The following is a 19,323-nucleotide window of genomic DNA, read 5'->3' as shown; positions in this document are numbered from 1 at the left end:
CCAGGCCGTTTCGGATCCGAGCAATTTTATCCAGCAGATATTGACCAAATTCCTCGGCTCGACCCTGCAAGGGTTCCTCCCTCACCTCTTGGTTCAGTAGGGAGCGAGTCACCCTGAACAAGGCAGCCGGGCGATTATCTGCGGACGCGATGAGGGTGGAAAAGTAGTTGGATTTTGCCACCCTTATCGCAGCGAGATAAGACCTGGTGAGGATTCTTAATCGCAATCGGTCGGATTCGGATCGACTGGATCTCCAACGGCTCTCTAGGCCTCGTCTCCGACGCTTCATTTCCCGGAGCTCCGCGGTGAACCATGGGGCTCGCTGGGATCTGCGCCGGGTCAGAGGCCGCAAGGGTACAACTCGGTCCAGAGCCTCCGTGGCTGCCTTCTCCCAGGCTTCCACTAAGGCATCCGCCGAGCTGTGAGCAGGGAGTGCATGTGCGTCCCCAAGCGCTGCCTGGAACCTATCAGGGTCCATTAGGCGCCTAGGGCGGTACCATCTGGTTGGCACCGCGCACCCACGGCGGGGGGTGGCAAAGGGGAAGTCTAGCCGCACGAGGTGATGATCGGTCCATGACAGGGGCATAATAGTCGTGGCACCCCCACCGATATCATCGCGCCACCGTCCAGACAAGAACACCAAGTCTGTGGTGTGGCCTCTCTCATGAGTCGGTCCAGAAATTATTTGCGACAGGTCCATGGCCGCCATGGAAGCCATGAACTCCCGAGCCAGATCGGACGATCCTCCCAGGGACGGTAGGTTAAAGTCGCCCAAGACCATGAGTCTTGGGAATTCAACCACCAACCCTGAGAGGACATCGAGTAGCTCGGGCAGGGCTGCCGCTGCACGATTAGGTGGTAGGTATGCCAGCAGCAGGCCCAACTGCGCCCCCGGGCCGTATCTCAGTAGGAGAGACTCACACCCGACCATCTGAGGGACGGTGATCTCTCGCGGGCTAAGGGATTCCCTGATGATAACTGCCACTCCCCCGCCCCTCCCATGGGTCCGAGGCTGGTGCAGCACCTGGAAACCTGGCGGGCAGAGGTCAACCAGAGGGACACCACCCTCTTGGCCCAGCCAGGTTTCCGTGATGCAAGCCAGGTCCGCGTGCTCGCTCTCCACTAGGTCACGAACAAGGTGTGCCTTGTTAGCTACGGACCTGGCATTCATGTTGGTTTTAAACATGACGTGACTACGTATAAGGAGATTTTAAGCTTGGAAAGAAGTGTATGGTGTTTAAAATCGTATAATTTCTTGCGAGATGAGAAGATTGTTCAAACCTGGTTTCAATATACTCAATTACGGGCCAGGTGGAAAGAAGATCAGAAAACTGGTTTTGCAATGACTGATGAAAATTTGATAAAGCAAATTAGAAATCAGGGTCCAGCACATATCAAACGGATATATCTTGCATTGATAGAAATTGATTCAGAAACAGAATTGGTTAAAGACTGTATGATAAAATGGGCCCAGAACATTCAAGAAGTTATTACAATGGATACGTGGGAAAAGATCTGGGTGAAGAACGTAAAATTTACACAAGCTCAAAACTTAAGAGAGAACTTTTACAAAATGTTTTATAGATGGCATTTAGATCCTAAAAAGCTTGCAAGTATGTATCCGAATTATCAGCCAAAATGCTGGAGGTGTGGTGGTGAAGATGCAACATATTTTCACATATGGTGGACTTGTAAAAAGGTCAAGGCTTTTTGGATAAAAATTTGGTGGAATATGCAGAAGATCTTCAAGCAAAAGATAAAGTTTTGTCCGCAATTTTTTTTGTTGGGTATAATTACAGGTGCTACTGTTGTAGACACTAAGTTGATGTTAAATTTAGTTACAGCAGCAAGACTCTTAATAGGTCAGTATTGGAAGAAGGAGGAACTGCCGACTATAGAAGAATGGACTTTAAAGGTTTCTGACCTGGCAGAAATGGCAAAGATTTCGGCTTATTTGAAAGATCATTCGCAAGAACGTTATATTATGGAGTGGGAAAAATGGATTGAATATATTCAGAAGAAATATGGGACTAAAAAGTTTCACTTAGCATTTGAATAAGTCTTCCTTTCTTTTTTTTCTTTTTTCTTTCTTTTTATATGTAATATTAATATTGCTTGTAGTTATTTTATATGAGCTAGAGAGTGGTAGATTTAAGAATTTATTGTTGGTAGCATATGGATGTTTATGATTGTTCTTTGTTTCTATACCCTGTACTTAGCTCTGGGAAGTCGGGGGGGGTGAGGGGGGGAGGGGTAGGGAGGGACAGGTTGGGGAGGGGGAGGGGGGGATTGTTAAAGATAAAATGTATTTTAAAACTTTTCAATAAAAAAAAAGATCTGATTAGTTATGAATAGCCATGTCATGATTAATAAAAGGGTGTCAAAAGTCAGTGCTCAGGCAGCAGCAGTCTTCTGCTTAAGATCATAATCGGGACTGGGAATATGGTGAAATAAACTGAAGGAGCCATGTGATAGAAGAAATTTTCTGGCCTGCTTTGTGACAGTTAAAACGCTTGAATGGGTGCTTTTTGCCAGAAACGGTAAAAAAATGCTGGAAACCAGCAAAAAAAAAAGGACACGGCCTAGGAGTGAGTGGTGGTGCAACCAATTACAAGGGCCGGGGTATTTATGGGTCATAAAATATCGATTCTGTGACCATCATAATTTAGAATGGTCATAAAAATGGCTCATCAGAAGCTGAGAACTATATACAGTAAAAAAAAAAAGAAGAATCAGCCCAAGGAAGGCAAATCCATATTATAACCCAAATCAACAGCGCTGAATTTCAGCAAGGCTCCCACATCCTAGAGTGCAAACATTATTCTTCCCAACACAGAGAAAAATTGTACTGCACTTAGACCTCTTGACTTCTTTTACCCTCTGCCCAATTATATGAATTAACCCCGTCACTAATGATATACCGCAGCTTTGGCAATTTTATTTTTATTTTAGCCACCTTAGCTGTAAAAGTGAAAAGCAGAACACACTTGTTACTCCAGTTTGCTAAGGCAGAAAAACGCCGCCTCTTCCCCCTCAGCTAGGGAGGCAGTGCGAAGGCTGCTCTGTGTGTTTGTGTGTGTGTGTGTGTGTGTGTGTGTGTGTGTGAGATGCCAGAGCTACGCCAGTCTTCCTGCTGCTTCTGGTGGTGGTGGGGAGTGTCACGGCAGAGCTACGCCAGTCTTCCTTCGGCTGCCTTTAAAGCCCTTCCCATCGGCCGTGGGTGCTATGGGAACCTTTGGGCCAGAGGGCATAATGGTTCTCCCACGCTGGTCTTCTGGGTCTGAGCTGTTGACTGTTTTTTTGCTGGGCCTTGGAGACTTGCGAGAGATTCAGGCCTCTTGTTCGTGGGTGGTTGGAGGGGATGGCCTACCTCAGTCCTGGAAGGCAGGCCGGTCCCACCCCTGGGTCTCCGCCGTTGAGTTAGCCAGCTGTGCACCTGGTCCAAGTCTTCACGGTATCGGAGCTCCTGAAGAAGCTGTTCTTTCTGCTCCTGGAGCTGGTGCAGGATGGCCTTTAGGCCCTGGGCTCTCTTGATGAGGTTCAGCAGCTCATGGCGCAGCCTCCCGTTCTCGGCTTTTACCTGCTTGGTGTGTTGGATGAGGCTGCGCGTGGCCTCTTTCTCTGCCTTTTTGGCCAAAGCTTGGACCCTCTGCTGGGACTCCATTTCATATTCTGCCTTCTTTTGCAGGAACTGGCTCTTCACGGTGTGCATTTGCTCAGAGTGGTGGATTTTCATGGCCAGAAGGTCTTTCTCCAGCTCCCGGATGCGGGCAAGCTGGTCTGACTGCAGCTCCCTGAAAGGCCTCAGTTCGTCAACCTCCTTGTTCATGAGGGAGTACTTGGTCTCCATCTCAATCAGCTGGCTCCTGACCTCCTTCTCTCTGTCTCTGCACTGAGAGGTCAGCTCCTCCTTCTGCTTCAGGACAGAGGCCAGATCTGAGCGGTTCTGGTCATTCAAGGTAACGATGGCATTCCGGCACAGGAGAGCGCGCCTGGCTAAGTAGGCGAGGTAAGCGTTGTTGTTTTCTCGGATCTCTTGGGCTTCCTTGTCCAGGAATTCATTTTCATCTTGAAAGCGATCCACTCGATCTGAATAGGTCTTGATATACTCCGTCAGGACGGCATATTCCTTCTTCAGCTGCTGCTCTCTCTCGGTGATAAATTGCCCAGAGGTGCTTTGTTGCCTGGCTATACTTTTCTTAGCTCTTAGCTTAGTTTTCGGTTGTGCCATGCTGTCTGTCAAAATACTGATCAAATGAAAGGAAATGGTCGGTCATGTAGCCTGTATGGAAACAACAGGTAGGAGAGTGTAATTAGGGATGCTACGAGATGTTGAGGAGAAATTAGACTTCACTGGGAGGATTAAGGAGAGATGACAAAATAAATAGTGGAAGAGACAATTGGCCATGAAAGGAGTGGCCTATGTTTTTAGCAATCAACTGCTGCTCTGGGGAAATCAGTCCCATGGCCCTTAACGCTTGTGTCCTTGCTTTGTGCTTGTAATGCTAACGAGCTCCAAGCAAAGTTTTCTCTCCCTCCCTCTCTCCCCCCTCTCCTCCCCCCCCTGCCTTAACTTGTGAATTTTGAAGCCTGGTGTTGGAGACAAAATCCTAGCAATCTCTTCCCTCTCATCTGTTTTGACAGAGAAGGCCACCCATTCCTTGACTCATTGAAGACCACAAATTGAATATTGTCTGCAAATATTTGTTTCTATGATTCTATCTAGTCAGTTGGACAAAGCAACACAGTCACATTAGCAACACTCCCACGGCAAAAGACGCTTCTCGCTGCCCAATTAATCACTTGTGTCCTGGTCACCTCCTGAATGGACCTGACTGCAGTGTGCTCTGAGTGTCATCTACTGTGGGGATCCCACAGTGGCATGCAAGCCAGCATGTGGATGGTGGCTTAAGGGCGCTCCCCCTGTCTTTTTAACTTATATTTTTTAACCTTGTCTGTTTTTGTATAGATTTTATGGTTTTTATTTGTGAACTGCCAAAATAATTTAGATAGCAAGATGGATGGTGTACATATTTGATTAATAAATGACTAAAATAAATATAGGCTACATCTAATTTACAGGAACAAAGAGATTATCGGTTATGAAATAAGTGTCAGGCAACTCAGTCCTTGGATACAGATGAAGCCATGGTAAGATAAGATCTTCATTAGAAACATCTCCACTAGCCCCAGGTCCTCTGCTTTAGGTACGAGGGGGTCTTGGGCTTAACGTTAGGCAGAGACTTGCACACAGAAAGCCCCACCAGCCCCGCTTCCCCCCATCCAATGAAGGGGAGATGCAGCTGAAAGGGCCTGGAAAGGGCCACGGGGCAGGCAAGAGGAAAGATGCCTGCCTGCCTCCCTGGGATTTAGGGAAATGAGACACCTACAGTTCTAAAGACAATTTTAAATGGAGCTTTGTACAGTGTCTTAGCTATTTCCCTTGCTGCCCACCTAATGCAGTGAGAGGGAGGAAAAAAATAGCTCATTTCGCAGCTTCTGGGATTCCAGTTTCCTTGTCCAGCTGTCCTTGCTGACGCCTGGCCTGTTGGCCAGAGTGTGCAATCTTTTCCTCCAGCCCGTCCACTCAGCAGATTGCTCTCTTGGACCTGTGTGCTTCCTCCACCTTCCTCCATACAGTTTGGAACATACTCTCTTGGCTTGTCCACACAGGTAACCCAAGCCCAGGCTGCAAAGGGTCTTATCAATGACACTCTTAAGTGTATCAGGAAACAGTGGCAGTCAAGGCAGCGGGTGTAGTACTGCCAGCACACAGCCAGCTACATTTTGCAACAACCAACGTGAGTGTTCTACAATGGCAGCCCCCAACAGAGCCCATTGCAGTAATCCAGTCATGAGATGGCAAAGGCACGTGTAATTGCCAAGACATCTCACTCCAAAAAAAGTCACAGCTGGCACACAAACCATAACCAGGCAAAGGCTGTGCTGCCACAAACTCCACTTATGCTTCAGCAGGATCTGTGAGTCCAGAAGACTTCAAATCACAGACTTGTATCTGCAGAGGAAGTGCATCACAAAATAGTATATGTTTCTGTTAGATGTTTAGTGCCAGCCATTGGCAGTTCCCCAAAAGGGTCATCAGATGGAGGCAAAGAGGCTTCTTTGCTTCCACTGATGGGCCAAGGGTCTCAGACCCCTACAGCCCCATTGGCGAGAGAGTTTTATGGTTAGGGAGGGGCCCAGACCCCCCATAAATACCTCTGCACGAGGGGCTGCTCTTTGTCCTAGCTTCTAGTCTCTCTTCAGTTTAGTTCTTGTTCTGTTCCAGTTATGCTATGCTAGCTTGCTTTCTTTCTTTTGTTCTATCTCACATGCAGGCATGAATGCCTTCATGCCAAGTAATTCTTTCTCTTTAATCTATCATTGAATAAAGCTAATATGATTGCATCTCTGCGTGATGCCTTTTACTTGGAAGCACCTTAACGATCCATCGACCTCATGAGATCATCTCACAAGTTGGTAGCAAGAGGATGGTTTAAAGGAACGCTTACAAGATGTCTGGAAGATCCAGCACAAATCCATTTATAACAGATGGCAGGAGATCTCCGATTGTGACCAGGAGTCATCAATCTAAGATGGCATCCCTGCCTACAGCCAAGCATCCAGCCCCTGAAGCAAACTCCGGTGCAGGTGAGAGCACAGATGACCTCCATTCTCTCAGAGGATCCAGCAGAGCATCTGGGAACCCTCCGCTCGCCTCCCTACCCCTGAACGCCACAGAGGAGAGCACGGAAGGCTTGCAGACTGCCCAAGACTGCTCAGATGCTGCAGAGACAGACCTGGCTGAAGCCAAACGCCGCATGAGTAAGATGACTGAACAAGAACGTGAAGAGCTGCTTGTAAAGCTCTTTACAACACAAAAGAGGGGGACCCCAGCCCAGGAAACTGCGCAGGAAGCGTCTGAACACCTGGTGAGTTTTTCCCTAGCGACCACTAGGCCTCCAAATATGGCGCCGGCCACCCTTAGTGACCCCGGGACCCCAGGGCTTTTGGCGCAAAGTTCCCCGCCCAGCTGTGAGCTACAGCTTCCTGGGGCAAGCGGAAACAAGATGGCTGCCCCCAGGGCGTCCACATGGTCTGGCACATGAAACAAGATGGCGGCCCCCAGTAACCCCACATGGTCTAATAAAGACAGACCTCAATTAAGCCTGGGGGCCCTGCAATCCCTGGCATCCGGCCAAAGTAGCATGCAAATTCCTGGGTCCTCCCCACCACAAAGCCTAAAGTCCTATGATGGCAATGAGGTCTGTCCAGCCGAGGCTGATACAAATACAGCAGCAATTGAAACAGCCATCCAGGTCCTTGCTGCAGCCCTGGAGGCCAAAAAGACATCGGGAGCGACCAGCCTCCCTCCAAGGCCTCCTACCCTCTCCCCAGGGCCCAACTGCCGGGGGGGGGTCCAGCCTGGAGCCTCCCAACAATCAACCCCCGCGGCCTCCCACCTTCTCTTCAGGTCTTCAGGACCAGCGATGGGCTTCTCAAGGCAAATCAGGCAATCCTGGAAATCCAGTGCCCAGGGGATCTCAGGAGGACTCATTGCAGCATAAAACAAAGACTCAAATGCAGGCCGGCAAATCTGGGCTCCGCCCCCCCTATGCCTCACGGGAAGAAGGGAAAAATCCTGAACAACGCCCTCCCCCGGATCACATGGTTTCCGGGCACGCCCATTTAGAGTTACTAAATAATCAAGAAAAAATTCCCTCCACGACCACTAGAGGGATACCTTTCCCTTTTATGTCAATGGACACCTCTGAGATGTATGCTAAAGGAACTGAAAAGGATTTCTCCCCATCAACTAATCTTCCAAGCAACTTTAAAAAACTACAACTTGGGGGGGAGAATTACGACAGTTGGAATAGAGACGTGCAGGTGTGTCTCTTAAAGAATGGGACTCTAGAGATGGTTCTGAAAACACCCCCTTTACCCTGGGGACCCCGAGAAGAGTGGCGGCACCGGCAGGCGTTCACTACTCTGCTAGACTCACTGGATGGCAACTTGTACTCCAGCATTCCAGATGGACTCAAAGCTGGTGAGCTTTGGCAGTTATTACGCAATTTATTCAACAGCGATACCATTGGTTCACTCACCAGACTCACATCTGAGTTTTACAACACCAAACTGAGGTTTGGTGCTAGTATGCCTGAACATCTTACAAAATTAAAGGCACTCAGGGCAGAACTGATGCCCAGAAATTACCCAGTAACTGATGCGAACATGGTTGCTATCATTCTGGCTTCCCTAAACAGGAGTTGGAGCAATTTCATTGTTTCACTGGAAGGGGCCAGGAGGGACGACATAAATCTGTCCTACCTCACAGGGAGACTCATCGAGGAAGATAGGAGGAGAAGAGATGCAGGAGAATACGCCAGAGTCACCACTCAGCAAGTCAGAAGGGGGCGCCACAACTCAGAGCAAATTAATGCTCTACTTAAGTGTTTCATCTGTGGCTCTGAGGAGCACCTCAAGAAAGACTGCCCCCATCAACAACAAGCCCCTAAACGTGGTCCCAATCAAGTAAGGGGCAAGGGGCAAGAAAGGGGGCGTGGCAGGGGCAAAGGAAATACCAAGGGAAATTTTCTGCATACTTGTTCCCTCACCCCCACAACAAAGGCTGATAGCTCCACTGACTTATGGTTACTGGACTCTGGAGCTTCTTCTCACATTACTAATATGAGTCAAGGTTTTAAAAGGTTAAAGAAAATTAACTCATCTGTCAAAGTGGCAAATGGTGATAAAGCTTTAGTTGTTGGGGAGGGCATTGTTTCTGTACCCGGCCTTGGAAAAGTTGAAGGTGTTTTACATGCCCCTCCATTGCCAACAACCTATTAAGCATTATCAAATTATGTGACGATGACAAGGTGGAAGTTTTATTTCGAAAGGGGGGAGGTCATGTCACCCGGAACCAGAGGATCATTGGAAATATCGCCATCATAAATGGCTTACCATATTTTTCTCCTGAGAGCCCACCCACCTCAGAAGGGGCCCCAAGGCTTTCCAAGGGCAGTGTGGGCAAGGAACCTGAATCTCAGCAGGCACCTACAGCACCACTCAAAGCAACTAGAGCCAAGAGGGTGTCAGTGGGGAAGCCGCTCCACGATAAGTGTGCCCACCTATTACACAGAAGATTAGGTCATGCGGGCTTCCCTGTAGTTAAAAAGATGGGGGAATTTGCTGAGGGAGTCCAGCTCAAGGATTGTGACGTTTTTCTGGACTGTGCCATTTGCAAAAAAACAAAGAGGAAGGCTGCCCCTATCCCAAAGGTGTCATTGCGTAAGGCTCAGTACCCGTACCAACTAGTACATGTTGATCTGGTTGGGCCTTTTACACCATCCCTAGGAAAGAAACAGTATTTTCTCACTGCCGTTGATGATTTTTCACGATACGGCCATGTGTATACCCTCACAGAAAAATCCGAAGCCTTTGACGCCATAAGGTCACTGTACAACTTTGTAGAGACCCAGTACAAGACCAAGATCGCACAACTGCAGAGCGATCGCGGGGCTGAGTTCATGTCCCGAAAGTTCCAGGACTGGGTAAGGCGTAAGGGCATCCGCCATTTTCTTACTGCACCATTCACCCCCACTCAGAATGGTGTAGCTGAGAAAAGAAATGGAATCCTGCAAACCATGATGTGTAGTCTGATTGCAGACGCTGGAGTCGCAGAATCATACTGGGGGGAGGCAGTCCACTACGCCAATTACACCTTAAACCGCACCTGGAGCAGTGTTGTGAACCAGACCCCATATTTCCTGGTTCATGGTAGGAAACCAAATCTGGGACATTTGCGTGTGTTTGGTTCCTACGCATGGGTACACATCCCCAAGCAGCTGCGGAAGAAGGGGAGATCTGTCTCCCAGAGACTAAGGTTCTTGGGCTATGCTCCTGGCTCCAAGGCCTATCGTTTCCTGGGAGAAGGGGGCAGGCCTGTGACTTCCCAATCTGCCTCTTTCGAAGAGGACTCCAATTGGACCCAGATCCACTCGAATGATCTGAGCCCATATGCCAACCGACCCAGTAAGGACACACCGACCACATCACCTGAGACGACCATATACCCTGCCACCGACGAAAGTGAGGAACAAGACGAAGATGCATCCAGTCCCATGGAGGAAGACACGCCGTCTTCACCCCCAGCGACGCCTCAGAGACCCGCGGTAGAAAAGAGCGGTGAGTGGCAGAAGGTAAGGAGGTCAAAGCGGTCCAACAAAGGAATCCCGCCAAAGAGAATTGACATTGGCCACATCGCGTCTGTCAATAGCGTTGTGGTCACCCCAAAATCCTTCTCTGACATCCAGGAGCTGCCCATCGAAGAGCAGGATAAATGGCAGCTCGCGCTGGAGAAGGAGATGCAGAGCTTAAAGAAACTCAAGGTCTTCACCCCCCAGCAACCACCAAAAGAGAGAAAAGTCATTGGCACAAGGTGGGTTTACAAAGCCAAACCACTTGCCAATGGCCTCTACCTGTATAAGGCCCATTTGGTAGCCCAGGGCTTTGCTCAGCGCTACATGGAGGACTATGCCGAGACCTACTCTCCAACCGTCCGGGCAGAGAGCGTCAAGACCGCCCTCGTGACTGCAGCCGCTCTGGAAGAAGAAGTCTTCCAATTCGACATCCAGACGGCTTACCTCCACGCCAACTTGGACCGGCAGATCTACGTGAGGGCTCCTCCTGGCTACCAGCAAGAAGGGGGAAATACATGGTTGCTCCACAAAGGGTTATATGGCCTCAAGCAGTCAGGGAAATTATGGTATGACTGTCTTAGAAAAGGTTTAGAACGAGTTGGTTTCACTGCATCCCATGCAGATGAATGTGTCTTTACACGCAACTCCAAGGGTGCCACAGAACGGGTGTTAGTTTATGTGGACGACCTACTATATGTAGGGCCTGACAAGGAAGGGTGTGATGAATTTGCCAAGGCCCTGGAAGAAAAGTTTACTCTGAAGTCTTTGGGGCGGGTTGACAAGTACTTGGGTGTGCATATTTTGGCCACTAGGGGGGGGGGGGTTTGCTCTATCTCAAAAAGAAAAGATAGAGGAATTATTGGCCAAATGCAAAATGACAGAATCTAATCCTACACATAGCCCAATGCAAAGCGACTTTTACAACCACACTCATAAGGACGGTCCTGAGTTCACAGATAACACGCTTTACAGATCTGTGATTGGCTCCTTGCTATACATCAGCAATTGGAGCAGGCCTGACATAGCTTTAGCTGTGAATCTATTGTCCAGGCACGTGGAACACCCAAAGGAATTCCACTGGACTGCTGTTAAAAGGGTACTTAGATACCTTAAGGGCACAGCTGATGCTCTTCTTATGCTAGAACCAGAGAAGGGGAAGACGGCCCAGCTCTCCGCTTACTCAGACGCAGACTGGGCTGGCGACGCCGAGAGTAGACGGAGCACCTCTGGTTTCCTCATATTGCTAAATGGCTGCCCTATTCATTGGCATGTTAGGCAGCAAAAATTTATTTCTTGCTCCACGGCCGAGGCTGAATATGCCAGCCTGTCAGACACGGCCAATAATTTGATTTGGTTCAATGATCTGATAACAAGCATCTGGGCATCTCCCCCCCTGCCCATCCAAATTCTAGAGGACAACACGGCCGCGATTGCAATCTCAGGGGCACATGCTGTAGGCTCTAGGTCTCGCCACATAGACATGCCAGTGGGGCTGAGGACTGCCCCCGACCTCCGATCATTCCGCCGGGGCCTGAAGACCTGGCTCTTTGAGCTCTCGGGCCCAGGCTGAGGAGAAATTTATTTTAATTGGGGTTTTTAATTGTACAGGGTTGGTTTAATCTTTTTTAAATTGGTTTTTTATCTTTTGTATGGTTGATTTTTAACTCCCTGTAAACCGCCCTGAGTCCTCAGGGAAAGGGCGGTATATAAATGCAATAAATAATAATAATAATAATACGCTATAAAAATGTCAGGCAGCTTGCCAAAGATGGTTTTATACATGTTGAACACTGTAACACAACTGACCAGATAGCTGATCTGTTCACCAAACCTGTTCCCATTGACCGGCACAACCTTCTGTGTAAGCGTTTGTGTTTGGCCTTCTGAATGTTTTTATGCATGTCCATGACACCTGCTCGCCCCTCACATACATTCACTGGTCCCTGTCATTGGCTGGCAAGAAGGGGAATTGTTAGATGTTTAGTGCCAGCCATTGGCAGTTCCCCAAAAGGGTCATCAGATGGAGGCAAAGAGGCTTCTTTGCTTCCACTGATGGGCCAAGGGTCTCAGACCCCTACAGCCCCATTGGCAAAAGAGTTTTATGGTTAGGGAGGGGCCCAGACCCCCCATAAATACCTCTGCACGAGGGGCTGCTCTTTGTCCTAGCTTCTAGTCTCTCTTCAGTTTAGTTCTTGTTCTGTTCTAGTTATGCTATGCTAGCTTGCTTTCTTTCTTTTGTTCTATCTCACATGCAGGCATGAATGCCTTCATGCCAAGTAATTCTTTCTCTTTAATCTATCATTGAATAAAGCTAATATGATTGCATCTCTGCGTGATGCCTTTTACTTGGAAGCACCTTAACGATCCATCGACCTCATGAGATCATCTCACAGTTTCTGTATTTTTTAAACAAGTTTTATTGGTTTTTCAGTTAAAATCTACATATTTAGAAAGCATCATGATGACTGGGTAATCAGAGATTCAGTAACAGTTTTCAGTACATAATTCAGGTTACATTATCAAAACATCCTTCTCAATTTCCCTTAACATTTCATACAACCAGTTTAAACTGATAAAATTTCTAGAAATTGCATGGTCAGTTGAAACATGTTAGATGATTAGTGCCAGCCATTGGCAGTTCCCCAAAAGGATCATCAGATGGAGGCAAAGAGGCTTCTTTGCTTCCACTGATGAGCCAAGGGTCTCGGACCCACAGCCCCATTGGCGAGAGAGTTTTATGGTCAGGGAGGGGCCAAGACCCCCCATAAATACCTCTGCACGAGGGGCTGTTCTTTGTTCTAGTTCTAATTCTAGTTCTATTCTCCAGTTCTATCTCTACTCCTAACCTCTATTTTAGTCATGTAATGCTAGCTTGTTTTGTTTTATTTTATTTCTCTCTCACATGCAGGCATGAATGCTTTCATGCCAAATATTTCTTTCTCTTTGATCTATCATGAATAAAGCTAACATGATTGCATCTCTGCGTGATGCCTTTGCTTGGAAGCTCCTTTAACGATTCACTCGTGAGAACACCTCACAAGTTGGCAGCAGAGAGGATGGTTTAAAGGAAAGCTTCCAAGCTTGCAGAAGATTTGAAACTGAAATGGATGGCCGCAGATCCCAGATTGTCACCAGGAGTCTTCAATCAAAATCAACAGCCCCAGTTCCTGAAGCAACCTCAGCTGCAGGTGAGAGCTCAAATGACCTTCATCCCGTCAGAGGATCCAGCAGAGCATCTGGGACCCCTTCACATGCCTCTCTACAACTGAACGCCACAGAGGAGAGCATACAAGGTTTGCAGACTGTCCAAGATTGCTCAGATGCTGCAGAGATGGACCTGGCTGAGACCAAACGCCGCGTGAGTAAACTGACTGCACAGGAACGTGAAGAGCTGCTTAAAGAGATTTTTGCAATGCAAGGGAAGGGGGGGGCAGCCCACGAAACAGCCCAGAAAGCCTCAGAACCCCTGGTGAGCCTTTCCCTATCGACCACGAGGCTTCCAAATATGGCGTCCGCCACCCTTAGTGACCCCGGGACCCCAGGGATTTTGGCGCGAACCCCCCTGCCCAGCTGTGAGCTACAGCTTCCGGGGGCAAGCGGAAACAAGATGGCTCCGCCCACATGGTCTGGAACAGGAAACAAGATGGCGGCCCCCTATAACCCCACACTGTCTAACAGAGACAAAGACTTTTTAAGCCTGGAAAGCCAGCAGTCCCTGGCATCCAACCAGAATAGCCAGCAGTCCCTGGCATACAGCAGAAATGACATGCAATTCCTGACATCCGACCAAGGCAGCATGCAAAATCCTGAGTTCTCCCCCCCACAAAGCCTAAAGTGCTATGATGACAATGAGGTCTGTCCAGCCAAAACTGTTACAACGGCTCTCCAGACAGCCATGCAAGCCTTGGCCAGCGCCTTAGAGGCCAGCAAGACAGCGGCGGCAGCATCAGGGGTGCCCAGCCCCCCCCCAGGCCTCCTATTCTCTCCCCAGGGCCCAACTGCCGGGGGGGGTCCAGCCTGAAGCCTCCCAACGATCAACCCCCGCAGCTTCCTACCTTCTCTTCAGGTCTTCATGACCAGCGAGGGCAAAGAAAAACAGGCAATGATGAAAATCCATGTGCTTGCAGCAACGATGAAAATCCACGTGCTTGCAATTCTAAGAACAAAATGCCGGCCGGCAAATCTGGGCTCCGCCCCCCCAATGCCTCATGGGAAGAAGGGAGAAATCCTGAACAACGCCCTCCCCCGGATCACATGGTTTCCGGGCACGCCCATCTGGAGTTAATAAATAGTCAAGAAAGGATTCCCTCCTCGACCACTAGAGGGACCCCTTTCACTGTGGAAACCACTTTTCCTCTCCCATTCACATCAATGGACACCTCAAAAATTTTTGAAAGTGGGTCTGATAAGGACTATATTCCGGCAGCCAATCTGCCAAATGATTTTAAAAAACTACAACTGGGAGGGGAGAATTATAGCAGTTGGAGTAAAGATATACAGCTATATCTCTTAAAGAATGGGACTCTACAAATGGTCCAGAAACCACCCCCTCCTCCATGGGGACGTCAAGAAGAGTGGCGACATTTGCAGGCTTATTCGACTCTACTCAGTTCTCTGGATAATAACCTGTTCTCCAGCATACCAGCGGGGCTCAGAGCTGATGAAGTGTGGCGCCTATTATACAATTTATTTAACAGCGATACCATTGGTTCCATCACCAGACTTACAACTGAGCTTTATTCAACCAGACTGAGGTTTGGTGCCAGCATGCCTGAACATCTTGCAAAATTAAAGGCACTCAGGTCAGAATTAATATCCAGAGGCTTTCCTGTAAATGATGTGAGCATGGTTGTGGTCATTTTCGCTTCCCTAGACAGGAGTTGGAGCAATTTCATTGTTTCACTCGAAGCGGTCAAGAGGGAAAACATAAATCTGTCCTACCTCACAGGAAGACTGATCGAAGAGGATAGAAGGAGAAGAGATGCCGGAGAATACGCCAGAGTCATCACTCAACAAGCCAGAAAGGGGCGCCACAACTCAGAGCAAATTAATGCTCTGTTTAAGTGTTTCATCTGTGGCTCTGAGGAGCACCTCAAGAAAGACTGCCCCCATCAACATCAAGCCCCTAAACGTGGTCCCAATCAAGTAAGGGGCAAGGGGCAAGGAAGGGGGCGTGGCAGGGGCAAGGGAAATTCTCTGCATACTTGTTCCCTCACCCCCACAACAAAGGCTAATAGCTCCACTGACTTATGGTTACTGGACTCTGGAGCTTTTTCTCACATTACTAATATGAGTCAAGGTTTTAAAAGGTTAAAGAAAATTAACTCATCTGTCAAGGTTGCAAATGGAGATACTGCTTTAGTTGTTGGGGAGGGGTTTGTTTCTGTACCTGGTCTTGGGAAAGTTGAAGGTGTCTTGCACGCTCCCTCCATAGCCAACAACCTATTGAGCATTACCAAATTGTGTGACGATGACAAAGTGGAAGTTTTATTTCGCAAGGGGGGAGGTCATGTCACCAGGGACCAGAAGGTCATTGGAAATATTACAATCATAAATGGCTTACCATATTTTTCTCCCAAGCCACCACAGCCTGCCCCAAGGTTTTCCAAGGGCAGTGTGGGCAAGGAGCCTGAATCTCAGCAGGCACCTACAGCACCACTCAAAGCAACTAGAGCCAAGAGGGTGTCAGTGGGAAAGCGGCTTCATGATAAGTGCGCCCACTTATTGCACAGAAGGCTGGGTCATGCAAGCTTCCCTGTAGTTAAAAAGATGGGAGAATTTGCTGAGGGAGTCCAGCTCAAGGACTGTGACGTGTTTCTGGACTGTGCCATTTGCAAGAAAACAAAGAGGAAGGCTGCCCCGACCTCAAAAGTGTCATTACGTAAGTCTCTATATCCGTACCAACTAGTACATGTTGATTTGGTTGGGCCTTTCACACCATCCCTAGGAAAGAAAAAGTATTTCCTCACTGCCGTTGATGATTTTTCAAGATACGGCCACGTATATACTCTCACAGAAAAATCTGAAGCCTTTGACGCCATAAAGTCATTGTATAACTTCGTAGAGACCCAGTACAAAACCAAGATCGCACAATTGCAGAGCGATCGCGGGGCTGAGTTCATGTCTCAGAAGTTTCAGGACTGGGTAAAGCGTAAGGGCATCCGCCATTTTCTAACTGCACCGTTCACCCCTTCGCAGAATGGTGTAGCTGAGAAAAGGAATGGAATCCTGCAAACCATGATGCGTAGTCTGATTGCAGACGCGGGTGTCGCAGAATCATACTGGGGAGAGGCGGTCCATTATGCCAATTACACCTTAAACCGCACCTGGAGCAGTGTTGTGAACCAGACCCCATATTTCCTGGTTCACGGTAGGAAACCAAATCTGGCACATTTGCGTGTTTTTGGTACCTATGCATGGGTGCACATCCCCAAGCAGCTGCGGAAGAAGGGGAGATCTGTTTCCCAGAGACTAATGTTCTTGGGCTATGCTCCTGGCTCCAAGGCCTATCGTTTCCTGGGAGAAGGGGGCAGGCCTGTGACTTCCCAATCTGCCTCTTTCGAAGAGGATTCCAATTGGACCCAGATCCACTCAAATTATCTGAGCCCATATGCCAACCGACCCAGCAGAGGCACACCGACCACGACATCACCTGAGACGACCACATACCCTGCCACCGACGAAAGTGAGGAACAAGACGAAGATGCGTCCAGTCCCATGGAAGAAGACACGCTGTCTTCACCACCAGCGACATCTCAGAGACCCGCGGAAGAAAAGAGCGGTGAGTGGCAGAAGGTAAGGAGGTCAAAGCGGTCCAACAAAGGGGTCCCGCCAAAGAGAATTGACATTGGCCACATCGCGTCTGTCAACAGCGTTGTGGTCACCCCAAAATCCTTCTCTGACATCCAGGAGCTGCCCATCTAGGAGCAGGAGAGATGGCAGCTCGCGATGGAGAAGGAAATGCAAAGCTTAAAACAACTCAAGGTCTTCACCCCCCAGCAACCTCCAAAAGAGAGGAAAGTCATTGGCACAAGGTGGGTTTACAAGGCCAAACCACTTGCCAATGGCCTCTACCTATACAAGGCCCGTTTGGTAGCCCAGGGCTTCGCTCAGCGTTATATGGAGGACTACTCGGAGACTTACTCTCCAACCGTCCGGGCAGAGAGCGTCAAGGCTGCCCTCGTGACTGCAGCCGCTCTGGGAGAAGAAGTCTTCCAATTCGACATCCAGACGGCTTACCTCCACGCCAACCTGGACCGGCAGATCTACGTGAGAGCTCCTCCTGGCTACCAGCAAGAAGGGGGAAATACATGGTTGCTTCACAAAGGGTTATATGGTCTTAAGCAGTCAGGGAAATTATGGTATGACTGTCTTAGAAAGAGTTTAGAATGAGTTGGTTTCTCAGAATCTCATGCAGATCAATGTGTTTTCACATTCAATTCCAAGGGAACCACAGAACGGGTGTTAGTTTATGTGGACGACCTATTATATGTAGGGCCTAACAAGGAAAGGTGTGATGAATTTGCCAAGGCCCTGGAAGAAAAGTTTACTCTGAAGTCTTTGGGGCGGGTTGACAAGTACTTGGGTGTGCATATTTTGGCCACTAAGGGGGGGTTCGCTCTATCTCAAAAAGAAAAGATAGAGGAATTACTGGCCAAATGCAAAATGACAGAATCTAATCCTACGCATAGCCCAATGCAATGCGACTTTTACAACCACTCCCATAAGGACGGTCCTGAGTTCACAGATAACACGCTTTACAGATCTGTGATTGGCTCCTTGCTATACATCAGCAATTGGAGCAGACCTGACATAGCTTTAGCTGTAAATCTATTGTCCAGGCACGTGGAACACCCAAAGGAATTCCACTGGACTGCTGTTAAAAGGGTGCTTAGATACCTAAAGGGCACAGCTGACGCCCTCCTTATGCTAGAACCAGAGAAGGGGAAGACGGTCCAGCTCTCCGCTTACTCAGACGCAGACTGGGCTGGAGACACCAAAACTAGACGGAGCACTTCTGGTTTCATCATATTGCTAAATGGCTGCCCAATACATTGGCATGTTAGGCAGCAAAAATTTATTTCTTGCTCCACGGCCGAGGCTGAATTTGCCAGTCTGTCAGACACGGCCAATGATTTGACTTGATTCAATGAGCTGATAACAAACATCTGGGCATCTCCTCCTCTGCCCATCCAAATTCTAGAGGACAACACTGCCGCAATTGCAATCTCGGAGGCTTATGCAGTAGGCTCCAGATCTCGCCACATAGACATACGCTATAAAAATGTCAGGCAGCTTGCGAAAGAGGGTTTTATACATGTGGAGCACTGTAATACAGCTGACCAGATAGCTGATCTGTTTACCAAGCCTGTTCCCATTGACCGGCACAACCTTCTGTGTAAGCGTTTGTGTTTGGCCTTCTGAATGTTTTCATGCATGTCTATGACACCTGCTCGCCCCTTACATACATTCACTGGTCCCTGTCATTGGCTGGCAAGAAGGGGAATTGTTAGATGATTAGTGCCAGCCATTGGCAGTTCCCCAAAAGGATCATCAGATGGAGGCAAAGAGGCTTCTTTGCTTCCACTGATGAGCCAAGGGTCTCGGACCCACAGCCCCATTGGCGAGAGAGTTTTATGGTCAGGGAGGGGCCAAGACCCCCCATAAATACCTCTGCACGAGGGGCTGTTCTTTGTTCTAGTTCTAATTCTAGTTCTACTTCTATTCTCCAGTTCTATCTCTACTCCTAACCTCTATTTTAGTCATGTAATGCTAGCTTGTTTTGTTTTATTTTATTTCTCTCTCACATGCAGGCATGAATGCTTTCATGCCAAATATTTCTTTCTCTTTGATCTATCATGAATAAAGCTAACATGATTGCATCTCTGCGTGATGCCTTTGCTTGGAAGCTCCTTTAACGATTCACTCGTGAGAACACCTCACAAAACATTTGTCAATTCAATTTCAATGAGATATATCTATGTCCTGTTATTAAAGTTTACCTAATTTTAATTTTAATTATATTATTCAAATTAAGCCTTTAACATCCCAAATAATATTCACAACCCAAATTTCCCTTATTTCATTACAGCGAAAAGTATAGCATCCAACATGTACACAG

General features: G+C 48.2%; 1 protein-coding gene across 1 annotated transcript; it reads right to left on the bottom strand.

Annotated features, from left to right (window-relative positions):
- Positions 1-2,316: 2,316 nt before the first annotated feature.
- Positions 2,317-4,231, bottom strand: LOC308679306 (coiled-coil domain-containing protein 166-like; the record flags this gene model as incomplete). The annotated part of the gene is made up of 1 exon (XM_081346913.1): positions 2,317-4,231. One exon carries the CDS (start codon positions 4,229-4,231, stop codon positions 3,224-3,226), a length of 1,008 nt encoding a protein of 335 aa, XP_081203039.1. The 3' UTR covers positions 2,317-3,223.
- Positions 4,232-19,323: the final 15,092 nt, after the last annotated feature.

This window comes from Vipera berus, assembly GCF_964194415.1.
Source record: "Vipera berus genome assembly, contig: HAP1_SCAFFOLD_147, whole genome shotgun sequence".
In the NCBI taxonomy this organism is placed as follows: domain Eukaryota; kingdom Metazoa; phylum Chordata; class Lepidosauria; order Squamata; family Viperidae; genus Vipera; species Vipera berus.
This window is presented reverse-complemented; position numbering and strand designations above follow the sequence as displayed.